The sequence below is a fragment of the Mugil cephalus genome, chromosome 10 (assembly GCF_022458985.1).
Source record: "Mugil cephalus isolate CIBA_MC_2020 chromosome 10, CIBA_Mcephalus_1.1, whole genome shotgun sequence".
NCBI classification, from domain to species: Eukaryota; Metazoa; Chordata; class Actinopteri; order Mugiliformes; family Mugilidae; genus Mugil; species Mugil cephalus.
In genome coordinates, this window is record NC_061779.1 from 17,647,388 (window position 1) to 17,661,516 (window position 14,129).

At 42.6% G+C, this 14,129-nt stretch overlaps 1 protein-coding gene across 15 annotated transcripts in view; it reads left to right on the forward strand.

The window, feature by feature from the left end:
- LOC125015540 (pleckstrin homology domain-containing family A member 5-like) overlaps nt 1-12,939 on the forward strand; it is a 71,735-nt gene extending 58,796 nt beyond the window's left edge. For 4 of the 15 annotated variants that reach the window (XM_047597503.1, XM_047597509.1, XM_047597515.1 and 1 more), the window contains 15 exons: nt 358-438; nt 2,498-2,560; nt 2,660-2,740; nt 3,556-3,705; nt 3,846-3,947; nt 4,671-4,829; nt 5,217-5,372; nt 5,871-5,994; nt 6,384-6,499; nt 8,609-8,824; nt 8,969-9,130; nt 9,841-9,974; nt 10,396-10,538; nt 10,818-10,899; nt 11,808-12,939. In XM_047597503.1, the coding sequence (XP_047453459.1) occupies nt 358-438; nt 2,498-2,560; nt 2,660-2,740; nt 3,556-3,705; nt 3,846-3,947; nt 4,671-4,829; nt 5,217-5,372; nt 5,871-5,994; nt 6,384-6,499; nt 8,609-8,824; nt 8,969-9,130; nt 9,841-9,974; nt 10,396-10,538; nt 10,818-10,899; nt 11,808-11,865 (1,827 nt within the window). In that variant the 3' untranslated portion in view covers nt 11,866-12,939. Of the gene's footprint in view, nt 1-357; nt 439-2,497; nt 2,561-2,659; nt 2,741-3,555; nt 3,706-3,845; nt 3,948-4,670; nt 4,830-5,216; nt 5,373-5,870; nt 5,995-6,383; nt 6,500-8,608; nt 8,825-8,968; nt 9,131-9,840; nt 9,975-10,395; nt 10,539-10,817; nt 10,918-11,807 lie in introns of all 15 variants that reach the window. The other 11 variants (XM_047597507.1, XM_047597512.1, XM_047597513.1 and 8 more) reach the window with 8 other exon arrangements.
- Nucleotides 12,940-14,129: the final 1,190 nt, after the last annotated feature.

A 14,129-nucleotide genomic window follows, 5' to 3' on the forward strand; every position in this document is an offset into this window, starting at 1 on the left:
GAGAAATATGTTATTTTTCTCTTCACTCAAATTGATGAGGCTCTGCGTTCACCTGCCGGTGCAATAGCGCCCGCTCCATTATAATACATCAAGGTTTAACGTGCGCTTTTTCACGCCTAATAAGTGAGCATCTCAGAGCTTTGCAGTGCATTGTCTGCCTGATCTTATTTGTGAGTGTCTCTCTTGGTCCTTGTATCCCACCCTGTCCTCTCTGACTGCACATGTCCGTGTCTGCTTCATGAGAGAGAGAGAGAGAGCGAGTGAGGTGTAGTCACGCTGTGGGTGTTGTCTCAGAACTGAAACGCTGCTGTGAACTTTCTGACACTTGCTGTATCGCTCCTCTCCACACTGGACTAGATGAAGGACAATGAGCCTTTAATCGTCATGACTCACACTTTGATTGAGAACTCTGCCCCAAGGCCTCAACTTTACCAGCAAGTAAGGCCAGCCAAAGACTTCGCTCCGCCTCATCCTCACCGGTCGCTGTTGTTCTTTTGGTCTGTTTTGCAAGCGCTCCTCCTTCGATGTCCAAGTCCTCACGGCATCTTGAGACTGGTCCCCCTTGTATCGTTTGTATTGCCAGCACCTCCTCATCCATCGCTTCTGACTGTCCTCCTCTTATTATGAGAAGTCATGCTCGTACGGGCATGACTTTTAAAAGAGCGGTATGATGTATGTGTGCTCCACCGTTCAGTTGAATCCCTTCCTCATTTTGTGGTGCGTGATTATTTTTCATAACCTTGTGGAGAGAGCAGCCCCCGTCATTAGTCAGGGATTCTGGTGAGTGTGACAGGTTTAATTTAAAAGCCATCAGGGGAGTGGTTTTATGGCATCGTTTAAGTATCGTAACATAAAATGATTTTCATGTTTAGCTCGGAGGATGCAACTATTCCACTGTAGTTTAATAAAGATCTGCACCTACTCTTTTCTTTTTTCTTTTTTTTTATTTTGTAACTGTCCCGATCAGTCACGCACTCTTGAGATGTAACTGTTATGGGTTGTAGCTTTGACACATTTGAGTATGAGCCATTGACTAGACTTTGTTATGGTCTGGGGGGCTTCGGTCAATTGATGAAGATTGCCCAGTAAACTCTCGCTTCCTTTTTTACCTGTCTTCATCCCTTCCCCTTCACCTCCTCTTGTCATTCTGCTGATGGAAAGGATGAAGGGCCCGGCTTGTGTGTGACGATGGCTATGACATCTCTCTGCCACTTTTGTGACCCCTCTCAAGGTGTAAAAGTGCCGCCTGAAGACTGCCCTCACCCACGTTCACACCCTCCCTCCCCCCCTCATCCATTGGCATACCGGCTCTGCAAACAGCTGCATTCCCACCTGTTCAGCTGCCAGAAGTCTGTCTCCCTCCTTCTCCCCCCGTCACTCGTAGTCCACACCGCACAACACTTTAAGCTGTGGGAGCGTCTGCATGTTCTGTGTTGAATGCCACGTGGTTCTTAAGTTCCACCTGCTTTGACTGTTCCCTGTGGTTCAACTAAAGGAGAAAGGTGTTAAGAGGAGTGTGTGTGTGTGTGTGTGTGTGGAAGAGTGCAGGTGTGCGTGTGATGTTAGATACAGTGGAGTCTGGAAGTATTTGGACAGTGTGTCATTTTTGGAATTTTGTCATCTTTGGCACATTGGGTTTGAATCTAAACAATGTCAGTGAGGTTAAAGCGGTGATTCTTTGCTTTTAAAGGACAGATATGTTAGATGACGTGTTATAAAGACGCACAACAAGCTGCTGTGGTAGTTGGCACAGTAAACCCAGAAGTGAATAAAGTTGTGAAGTTTGTCCTTTGGCCTCATAGTCATTGTCATTTCCTATAAAATGTGGGCACAAACGCAAAACAACACAGAAATGTGTCACTGTCCTAATACGTACCGACTGTACTTGTTTTGTTTTAGCTGTGGGAGAGTGTGAGAATGACTGTCGTATGTAGATTTTCTGGAAACATGGGATCCAATGCAGCTGAAATGTGTTCTCCTTTTTGTATAGTTAGGAGTTTTGTAACTTCAGAAACACATCTTTTATAATACCTTAGAGTAATATTACTCTTTGGCTTGCAACACACACACACACACGCACACACACTGAGAGAGTCCATGGATAATTTTGCGGCAGAGTACGTGATGGAGAAAACATAGTTGGTGGACAGCTTATGCGCTGACTCTAGAGTTTAGTAAGCAAGATTGTTTTACATGCCTTCCCCCTGCATTTCCAATAAAAACCACTACATTGTGCTGATGGAGACAAACGACTCCGGGTGATGAAACGCGAGGCACAAGAATCATCAGCAAAGAGGCCGTGTTTAGACTGGCTGCTGTCCCGCAGCTGTTTTTTTAATGTAGATGGTCTGATTCGGTGAAACGTGAGTTCCCACTCAAGGATAAATCCCGTGGCTCAGAGAGAGGGCCTTGTCATGACACTGCATTCGATCTCCAGACTCTGATGTGTATGTGCGGATTTCGCCGCCTCTGTCTAACGTTCCGTCTTTCCTCGCAGCTGGGTCCAGAAGACTTCAGGGAGCAAGCGTACACATGCATGCCAGACGAAATGGACACCGATGTAAGCGTAGTGTTGCACTTTTTTTTGCATGACGTGATGCTCTATTCAGCCTCACACACAGAGCCTCACCACTCTTGTTTTGTTTTTTGTTTTTCTCAGACAAAACTTAGCAGGTTGTGTGAGCAGGATAAAATGTTGATGATACAAGAGGAAAAACTTCAGCAGCTGTTCAGAGAGAAGGTGACAACACACTTCACATTTATCATCGTTACATGCGTGACGTGGTTTGAAATGTTTGCGAAAATGTGGTACCGTACGGAGAAACAAAACAAATGTAATTATAGCCCCGGTTAAGTTTATAAGCACAAAATTTAATAAGATTGAAAAAAAAAACACTCTGAAAAGCCCCTTTATGATGTTTAACTACAGCCTATAAGTACTTTCATCAGCTTGACAGATTTTTCTGCCTTGGGAGGCTCACGTTGCTGCTACGTCTGGTATCAGCAGACTGCTTTGTTACAGTCTCAGCTCAGCCAAAACAGAAGTAAACGATGAGGACAGTAATGCACCATGTTTATCCAACATATGTAACTTAATTAGAGTCGCTTTCACGTGACACAGTCACAGGAGAAATCTCACAGAAATCGGTTTATTTGGTTGATTACAAGTAATAAAGTGTGAAATGTAGTATTATTTGAAGTCCATTTGAATTTACGTTTCAAATTAACTCCCAAAGTTATTGACTGATTCATTTATTTGTCAGGAAAACAAATATACTGCACAAATTCTTTATTTTCTTTTTCATGTATGTTTTGCGTGATCATAGATTGAATAAAGTGGTTAATTAAATGAGCATTTTGAACTGTGGTTGGGGCTTTCATTTATCTTTATCTGGTCAATCTCGAAAACACAAACAGGATCCTGTTAGAGACGCTCCGCTAGAGGCTTAAATAATCCTCTATGACTTAGCTAAATATAGCTGAACTCAAGGGTTATGGTGACAAATAAAACTGTCATTCGGTGTGCGTGCTTGATATGTTGTGGTGTTCCTTCAGCACACCCTGGAGACGGCGCTCCTGTCAGCCAGCCAGGAGATAGAGATGGGCTCTGATAACCCTGCTGCCATGCAGAGCATCATCCAGCAGAGAGACTTACTGCAGAGCGGCCTCCTCAGCACCTGCAGAGAGCTGTCCAGAGTCACCGCTGTGAGTCACACACTACATCCCCTCACACTCACGCTGGACACCGTGAATCCCTATCCTCAAGAGTTTGATGTGAGTTTTTTCGCCTGCTTGCTGGCTTTATCATTGTCATTCACAAAGTGCATCTCTCACACCCGCACCAGGAGCTGGAGCGGTCTTGGAGGGATTATGACAAACTGGAGGGAGATGTGACTCTGGCTAAGAACAACCTGCTGGAGCAGCTAGAAGCACTGGGAAGCCCTCAGGTGGGGTCATGTTTTGAGAGTGAAGTTCACTTTTTCTGTCTTGCATGTACAAAGCACACAACCAAAGAAATCTGGACACCTCGTCAACCTTTTTTTAAACACATTTTTGACTGTGGATAAAAAGCAAGGAAGATTTCTGCTCCAGCGCCCTTTGCTGGGCGCGGAGAGCGGCAAGTGAGAGACAGAAACAACATAGTGAGTGATTGATAACTGTAACGATGGCGAAGCAGATCTTAATTAACTTTGTCTTTTATCTTGTCCTTCATCGCGGGAGACGTGTAGGAGACAGAGAGAAGCTGTTGAAACGGTTATTTTCTGGGCCGAGCTCGTAGTCAGAGCCGATGTTCATTCAGAGCAGAGAAGTCAAAGAGCCAGCAGGGAGTCTGGACATCCTCTTCTTAAGTGTCCTTCACACAAAGACAAACCTGTCATCAGAAATGGGGAGATAATTACATGTCTGTGTCTCTTGCTCTTCTGCTTTCCATCCATCGACTTTTATCCAGGCTAACTATAACCCTCAACTCTACGGATTTTTCATCCCTGTCTGAGGCTAGTTTTATCCAGAGACTCATGCACTGACGGCACAACTTAGCGGATACATAAATCCCCCATTTAAGTTGTCACATATTTGTTCATTTCTGCAAGCTGCTTTGTCTCTGGCATGTTTATTGCAGCCATTAGTCACATTGTTTGCAAACCTGTGTGTTTTCTGTGCGCACCCAGACGGAGCCTCCTAGTCAGCATCACGTCCGCATCCAGAAGGAGCTGTGGAGGATCCAGGACGTGATGGAGGCCCTGAGTAAAAACAAGGCTCAGAGAGCTGCTGCTGAGGGGATGGGTTTCTACGGGCCCAAGGCCGGCTTCAGTAAGCACAAAAGCGAGGTGAGGTGGCAAAAACGAAACAAAACAATACCGCTGTTCTAACAGTTCTCCGGGGTTAAAACAATAAGGCGTAACTTTGGCATCATTTATCAAACAGATTGAATATGTCGCCCAGTTTAACGCATTAAATGAACATAAATGATCAACCTGGCTCAAACTGGCCGCCCTGCTCTTGCTCCGTGTGAGCGGTGGTATCTGAAGGAATGTGTCAGTCAGGCTGTACTGTACCAGCATGTGGAGCGCTCTCTTTCTCTCGGGCTGATCAGCTGGTTAGCCCACCCTGTGGACCAGAAGTACTCCGAGCCAGATGGCTGTTGCCCTGAGCCTGTGTGGTGGCACCATGTGTCACCTTGCTTCGTGTCCTGTCATACCCTGTATGATCCCCAGGAGGAGGACTCGGCACCCCCGCGGCCACCCCTACCTCAGTCCTACGAGCCCAACCCCCCCACCGTGCCCCCTATGCCCTCTCATGCTGGTGTGCGCCCTTCATCACTCCACAGGCCAGAGGACAGGAAGGCCAATCACAGGAATAGCACGCACAGCGTAAGCTCGTTGACCTCATGGTTGACCCTGCCGTCAGCTGTGCCATCACATGTCATTGCTCACAGTGATGAGGCCCATTTTGATTTTGACAGACATTTCATTTCTCCTGGATGCTTTTTGTTTGGACCATATCCATCCTGTGATTTATCCCCATGCTTCCATCATTTTTTTTTTTTTTCAGTGAGTTGCCTGAAGCCTTGCTTGCGTGTGTGTGTGTTTTTTTTAACTCCTCTTTTCTGTCTTTTCCTGTGTATTTTAAAGTATTTATTTTATTGAATATGTCTGCTGCCTAGTTTTTGCCGAACTCACATCATCACAGAGTTTTTGCCTCAAACTGTATACATTTATTTTCTAAGATTGCAAAGTCTGCGTTTCATTTCATCAATGAATGATGTCTGTTCACTTTAAAAAAAAAAAAAAAAATGTTTATTTCATCTTGCAAGCAAATTCTGCAGCTGGTCTTCGTTTGTGTTGACCTTGATCCTTATTGCTCTTCAGCAGGGTCCCGACTACAGGCTGTATAAGAGTGAACCGGAGCTCACCACCGTGGCTGAGGTGGATGAGAGCAATGGAGAGGACAGATCTGAACATCCGTCTGATCGAGAGCATGGTGGAAACAAAGGTACATTCATGTTAAACAGACACAGAATACCATGATGAGACAGTTTCTGATCCCTGAAGTCCAAATAAAAAACAACAACAACAACAACAAATAGTTAAGTAATCATATGTTTCCTAACTCAATGCTGTGTGTGAACAGTAAAAGTGTCACAACAAACATAAAAACAAATCATGCAAACCTAAATTAAAACATGTTTATGAATGACTGGTTGATATAAGAGACTGACCTAAATTTTGGAACTTACAACTCGTGGAAATATGTATAGATTATTAACTGTTCAGTTTGATCATAATCCATGAACATTTTTCTATAGAATAACACATACATAGTGTATTTTAATATTGTGCAAACTAAATCTCTCTCTGACTTTTTTCTTTTCATCTGGATAGGGATGTCCTACCCAGTTGGCATTGTCCCACCCAGAACCAAATCTCCAGTGCCTGACTCTTCCTCTATAGCTTCATATGTTACACTGAGGAAGAGCAAGAAGCCTGACCCTAGGACGGTGAGTCCCAGAACTCTCAGTAGGAGCTCGACATTATTCTTTCATTCGTAGGCTCGGAGCTACTAAACAGAAGAAAAACAATTTATGTTTTGTTCTTGTTTTCCCGTCATGGAGAGCCTCCTGTGGGTCGCTGTGCTGGCCACCACTTAATTTTCCTGAATTGCATTTACCCTCATTTTAATTGGTTTGTTTTGCTTATTAAGCAGAAGAGGCCAGGGTGTGACTCATGCTCTCAAACCAGACTGTCATAAAATAAATGCCATGCTTGGTTTATACAGTTTCCAGACTCAAACACTATCAACTTAAATATACTAACCATGTCATTACTGCACCACACTTCAGGGAGTGTGTCTGCATGAGTTTTTGTATACAAGTTAGGGGTGTAACGATTCATTTCAACAACGATTCGATTCGATTCACGATTCGTGGTTGCCGATACGATTCAAGGACGATTTCAGTTGATTTAGAACGATACGATCCGAAATGATTCAGTGACTTAAAAATTAAACCAGTGTGACTGAAATAAATACCTACTCTGTGTTTCCTCTACATTCATTTAGGAGTGGCAGGCCGCCAACAGATAACTATCTTGCTCAGTATCTACTCTTTGGGATTCTTAATCTACCGGTTGCCGTCACTTTTTAAACTTCTCGATCCGCTGGACGAGGTTATTATGGCCCAGAAGTTTAACACCACATGTCCGTTTCCGTCTATTATCTCCTTTTTTGAGCGCTGACGGTCTCACTACACGCTGGTCTGTTGACAGTATTACATAATGGTGGTGACCGACGCTGCATGTTAAATTATCCGACGTTTCAGGGGGTTGTTTTGTTTTTGCTCAGGTCACTGTGTGTCACTGGTGGGACGAGGCGGAGAGGCAAGGAGACGTGAAGAAGAATGTTAGCATTAGCATATACATTAATTTTGCCATTGATGTTAGCCGGAAGCTAACGCATATTTGTATAACGGTGTTTTCGGTATATAAAACTAATTTGTAAATTGTGTTTGTCCAGTTTTACAGTGTTTCTCAAGTAAATACTCTAAGCGGATCATCTGACATGCTTAATCCAATGCGTTATTTCCTAGTATCGATACAATCGATTGATTACCTTTTAAATCGATATTAGGTCGATGTGTCGTCCAAAAGGCCAACTTGCCGAGCGCAGATCGATGTAGTTGGATCGTACGAAAATAAATCCATTCATCGATGTAGTGGATGAATTGTTACAACCCTAATACGAGTCTTTTCAAAAAAAATTCCATATTGTGAATATTCTAAATGAGCTCCAGTGGATCTGCACAGTCTCCTCCCTGCAGGCTGTGCATGCAGTGGCATGAAGAGATTATGTCACAGGTCCCTAGATTTCAGCTTACATCCTTGCATTCCTGTAGCCTAGAAGCAATTCTGAAGTTCCTCTGCCCACAAAATTTTAGTCAGGGTACGTCACGCTAGCTTACCGGCCTCCTGAACAATATGGACAGTGGAGAGTGCGTCCTTAGGCTCTGGACTGTGTCCACATCTGCCAGCCCTCCAGCATTGCACAAACCTGAGAATGAGCAGCTTCTCCTCAGTTCACTTCACATCATCAGTCTCTGCTGCTCAGGCATTAACAAGCCCCCAGCCTGTGTGAGTGCACCCATCTGTGTCAGCAGGAGCGTGTGAGTGCACAGTAGTCAGGTTGTTTGGACTTTTTGCTCAGTATGGTTCAAAGAGAGTGAACATTCAAGAGCCATTTCACAGTCATCATTACGGTTATTATGTAATCTTGTCTTTTAACCCTGCTTGAAGAAACCACATAGAAGGAAACAGATTTAGCCCCTCAATAATGAAACGTGCTAACAGTGTTAGCAGAGATTTTTCTGTTTTCTCAAGCTTAGACTGTTTCCAACAATACCTGGTATTTACAACGAATCCTGCATCATGAGATCTGACCTAATCAGACCACGGCATCACTTAGATACACACAAGAACTGGATTTCTGTGAAGTAAAAATCCCCCATTTGTGTCGCCATGTATATCTTGACAGCAATTCTTCATGTGAAGATTGTGAAACCATGCTCATTGTATATATGTCTGCTGCGTGTGTGGTTTCGACCCCTGGCTACCAGGAGCGTCCTCGGAGCGCAGTGGAACAGCAGCTGTGTGCCACGGAGGGCGGCCGGCCGAGGATGAGTGTGGAGGAGCAGCTGGAGAGGATCCGTCGCCACCAGCAGGGGGCCCTCAGGGAGAAGAAAAAAGGCCTCAGCATCCGGGGTGGCAGCCATGACAACGCGCCTTCTCGCAGTCACTCATTTACGAAAGAAAACCATTTCCGCAGCATGCAGGTATTGGATGAGCGATGCAGACATTGCACGGACAATAACTAAAGTCTGAATATGTTAAAATCAAATCCTGGAATCCTTGAAGCCCGTCATGTGATCCGATGACCCTGCCTTTAATTTGTCTTGTTTATTTTGTGTTCTGTTTAGTCCCAAATGAGGCGCAGAGATGAGGTGATGAGCAGTGACATTCTGGAGCTGGAGGCCTCTCTCAGGCAGCAGGAGGTGGTGAGGGAACAGGAGACACCAGCCGAGGAAATTGCCCGCCTCAAAGAATCCTCGCAGGCGGATCATTTTAATGTGGACCGAGAGGTAAGGCGCAGCAGTTGCTCATCTTTTATCAGCCACGGGCCAAACTGTTCATTATTGAATTGCTAATATTGTCACTGTTACTTATTAAGGCTGTAAAATACACAGCATAGGAAGTGATAAAAAGAAACAGTAACTTTTGATGTGAAGGCTCATGGTTCTGTCAACTACAGTGCATTAAAAGGCATATTTTACCATTAAAACTACTGCAAACACATTTATTTACTCATATTTCAGTCGCTGTGTTGCCTTAGAAATCCGTTTCTTGATTGTTATTACATTTTTAGGATCTACTGAGACACACAGTTGCAAAGCATCCCAGACAGCACTTTTCCTAACACTGTACCGATCCTGACAAATCAACACACGCTCTACAGAAAACTTGTACCCCAGACTTTATTTTTAGCTGCTTCTTTCAGATTGTATCTGAGCTCGCAGCCTTGCTTCGGGTTGCATCAATGAACTCCTCACAGCTTTTCTTCCCAGCTGATGTCTGCAAGCTGCAGAATTCCCCGCGTTAAATATTTGTCGGTGACGCTCCATTTACTTCTAAAATGCCCCAAATCGGGAACAGCCTTCCTGTTTCCACTTTTAGCCTCTCCCTGTGTAATTTCATGTGTCAAATTTTCCTTTATTTGTGAAGCACATAGTAATCTATTCATTGCTACTAAATGTGCTGCATGTGTGTTTCCTGTCTGGTTGTGTTTCCTCAGCTTTCTGTGCCTGACAAAGTGCTGATTCCTGAGCGCTACATTGAATCGGACCCTGAGGAGCCTCTGAGTCCCGAGCAGGAGGCTGATAAGCAGAGAAAAGTTGACCGCATCAAAGCCCTCATAGCCAAAAACAGGTAAACATGTTCTGTCTTTACCTTTAACTATTCATCAGCATGGACGGGCCTTTGATATTAGATAAGGATCATGCGGTGAAAGGTCCGTCTTTGCAGGCGAGCAGTGATATTTCAAAGCAGATGCCACGCATGAAATTCTCTCTAGAAGTGGGAGTGAGTTCACGGTCACAGCTGGCTCTTACCTTAGAGGGGGCACCACTGATTTGCCTTCTCTTTCAATGCACATCACTACCTCAGATGTGCAGACGAGTCTGTCTTCTTACCTCTCAGCCGCTGTGACATTTTATTCTAAATGTCACTCCCTTAGAATTGATTTAAAACATACGGCTGGTTTGTGGGTAATTGTGTTTATCTGGAAACGTGTATAATTAAAGTTGGGCACGGCATACCACAGCAACCATTTGTGTGTGTTTGCTCCTAGCATGCAGAATGTGCTGCCTAGTATGGGTCTGAGCCCGGACGACGAGAACGAAGAGGAGGTGATTGTACAGGAGAAGGAGAAGCTGATTAATATCTCCTACGAGCTGGCAGCAGAGGCCTCCAAACGCAGCAAGCTGGTAGCAGGTACATCTCTAGAGAGCAACGAAAGGAGGTGGTGGGGTTACGTCAAGCACGTGCATGTGACAAAACAAAAACTTGTGCAAGACAAACAAGCTGCTCCCATTGTGTACATGCTCAGTAGTTTATTTGTCTTTGTAGTCTCTTTAGTTCCTTCCTTAGTTTCATTGATTCAACTCGTTGATTTCATTGATTATTTTTGTTGTTTGGCAACAGTTACTTAGTCTTAAGTAACTTTTTTTTGTGTGTGCCCGTGTGTTCAACCTGATGCTGTTTTCGTTGCAGTGAGAAGCCTGTCGTCCACTTCCCCACCCCTTCCACAGTCTCCAACCACACCCCATCAACTCACTGATGGCTCTCACTTCATGTGTGTGTAGTACTACCAGTAAGGGCCTCCATCAACCTGCTTTCTTCATACTCATATTGCTCGTCCCCGTGGATAAAATAGTCGATTAAATTTTACATACAGTAAAAATATCTGGATATTTTTACGTAAAATTATGTAAAATTTAATCCAGGGGAAACAGTTGTGTCTGTATGTGTTGTGTGTTGCTGTAGAGCCATCGTTTTTTTCTCATCTTGTATTTGTTTAAGTTTGTAGACTTGACCCAGTTTGGCTGTAGGGTCAGGTGACTGCAATGTACAGTTGTAGTAGGACTATGAGTCTTGAGGGCGTCATAGTCTTTCTTCGGACTGTCAGTAAATCCAGTTTAATTACTAGAGAGTCTGGACAAAAAAAAAACAAAACAAAACCTGCTGCTAAAATATCGATTAATTTCACTTCTGGAGCTGATTTGAAATGTGATTTCAATTGGATTTCCACTGGAGTGTTTCAGTCTGGACGCTCTGGACCCTCAAATCGGATTAAAAAATGTAATTTCTATCACGCACGTCGACAGAAGTGCTGAGCAGAATCCGTTCTGTTAGGAAACGCTGTGAAGGACAACACGGGGAACAACAGGCAGACAGCGAAATAAACTGTGTCTGTACATGAAAAAAGCTGTAAGGAATCTGCTGCATCAGTAGCATGTAGCTATGTGCTTATGCTTACTCATGCCTATGCTGTTACCATAGCAACCCAGGCAGATAGATTGGTGATGTCTTAACATTCAAATCTGACCTGATCTTTCTAATAACAGTGAGAACAAGATGTCCTAAAGATTCTATTTGAGAAACAAATCTAAATTTGCCTGAAGTATCTATAGCAGTGAGTACTGTTCATTTTCTGGAGCGTAATTCAACTTTTGCCCTCATTCTTCTCCCTCCCCCCTTCAGCACAGGCATTGGCCTCAGTGAAAACCTACACATGAAGGAAACGGCGGGTGTGGTGTAAAGCAGCTCCTGAAGAGTTCCCCCAAGGAGATCAGCACAAAGCCTTGACCTACAGAGAGTGAAACTGCCTACTCCATACTCACAGGTCTTGACCTCTGACTTCTGTATTCTCACTGTGACGTCTTAAGCTCCTATGCCACTAACATGCCACTTTTTTTTTTGTGACATTTCTCTGTTATTGCAACACTCTCCTCAACCTGGCGAGACAACGCGTGCTTTCATACTGTTGCAGTTTCATTTTCAGTTTTTACAAGGCTTTTTATGTAAATTTTTTTTTATTATTTATATGGTTTTATTAGGTTCCTATTTGAATGTGGCCCGACGTCTATCTGTATATATCGGAGGCTAATCGACTGAGCTCTGTTGTGAGCCTAATATATTTTTGGGCAAAGCCACATTTTTTCCATTTATGTTTTGTCACTCGTTCAAATATGTTTCGACGACACGTTTCCACTTCCTTTTAGTTCATTTACGTCTTTAACAAATCAGTTTTTCAGACACTGGCCATTAGCTAACCAGTAACATTTATCCATTTATTGTAAAGAACATTTGACTATGCGAAGATGAGTAGATATGAATCCCTCCATTGTAATAAAAGGAGGAGCTAGTTTATTGCTGCAGACTAAGATTATTTGTAATTTCCCATGTTTCTGCATTATAATTATTTAAAAAAGGATCTGCAGTCCCTGGCACAGTGTTGCCAACACGTGTGAATGTTCTGACTATACTGTCTTTTTATTGCTGAGAAATATATTTAAACTGAGAAAAGGAAAATAAATCAGAGCTTGATTATATTTTATGACACGTCGGTTTGAAGCCCTGAAATTCAAAACAACAGTAAAGGATTAGCACGTGTAAAAAGCAATAAAAATATAGCCTTTGAGATGAGACCGAGATATTTTTTTTGTGTGTGTGTGTGTGTACAAAGTGTAATTATCAGAGGTTTACTGTGTATATAATGTACATGGTACAGCTGGATGAGAGGATATGTCCAACATACGGTAACAGATTTGATTTGCAAATGTTCATATCCCATCTGTTTTATATCATGTTAAATAAATGTTTCTGTTCTTAATTTGTGGCCGTGTTGTGTTCTTTACTTTGGGGGGAGGTTAATGGTAAAATCATATACACTTCAGTTCAGTTCAGTTGTAGCCAACAGGATGAAAGATTACAACGAGATCAACTCAATGCTGGACACAAGAAAATGTTTTCTTTTTTTATATCTACAGCCAGCCTTTACATTTCCTGTAGACATTTTAAAATGTCTGCTTAACTAGTTGACAAACTGTTACAAGGCTAAGCTTCATCAGAAACAGTATTTGTGTTTGCTCAATTCATCTGGAATTCTGTAGCATGAATGAGCGCCAGGATAAATAAAGGACTGTGTCTCCCTCTGGTGGCCATTTGTTGCTCTTGCATCCCGTTATCAAAAATCAAGTGTTTATTGTCAATATGAGAAACATAACGAGACCCCAGACTTAAAGGCACACATAAATAATTATGAATAAAAAAAAAAACACCCTTAAAGTAAAAAATATGTACAAGAAAATGTAAATATGGGAACAGTGAGCATAAAGTGCAGAAGGTGCGTGGCTCATGTGTCCTTACTACTAAAATAATATCAAAGAATATCTGGGCTTGGCTGATCGCTATTTGCACTGTTCGTAAATGCTTGTAAATTCAACACTTCAAACAAGGTAAAGTCTTTAAATCCGTCACTCAAGCTTAATTATTATATTTTCATACACTTCAGTGGCTGACAGGTTGATACAGTTCTGTAGATGTTAAATCATTTACGTCTAAATACAATAAGAATGATGAGTAATAATAAAAGCTATTTAAACAGTTTAATACGAGATTTTTAAAACTGATTAATGACAATTACAAATCAAATGGCTGAGACACTAGAGAGTGTTTCTTCTAGAGTTATGAACAATAACATAAGTTGATATTGGCCCACAATATCCATACCACATACCTGATGAATGAACCTTCTCTGCTGCTGCTCCAAATCTGTGGAGCTCTCTACCGTCCTCTACCGATCCAAACACCTATAAATCCCTTTTAAAAACACATCTTGCTTTACACTGCTTAACATTTATCCCTTCATACTTATTTTATTTAACTTTTGTTTCAATGTGTTCCATTATTTTTATCCTGTGCCTGTAAAGTGTCTTTGAGTTCTTTAAAAGCGCTATAGAAATAAAATGTGTTATTGTTATTAATATAAATAATAAAGTTTCTACCTGATGACTATATCAT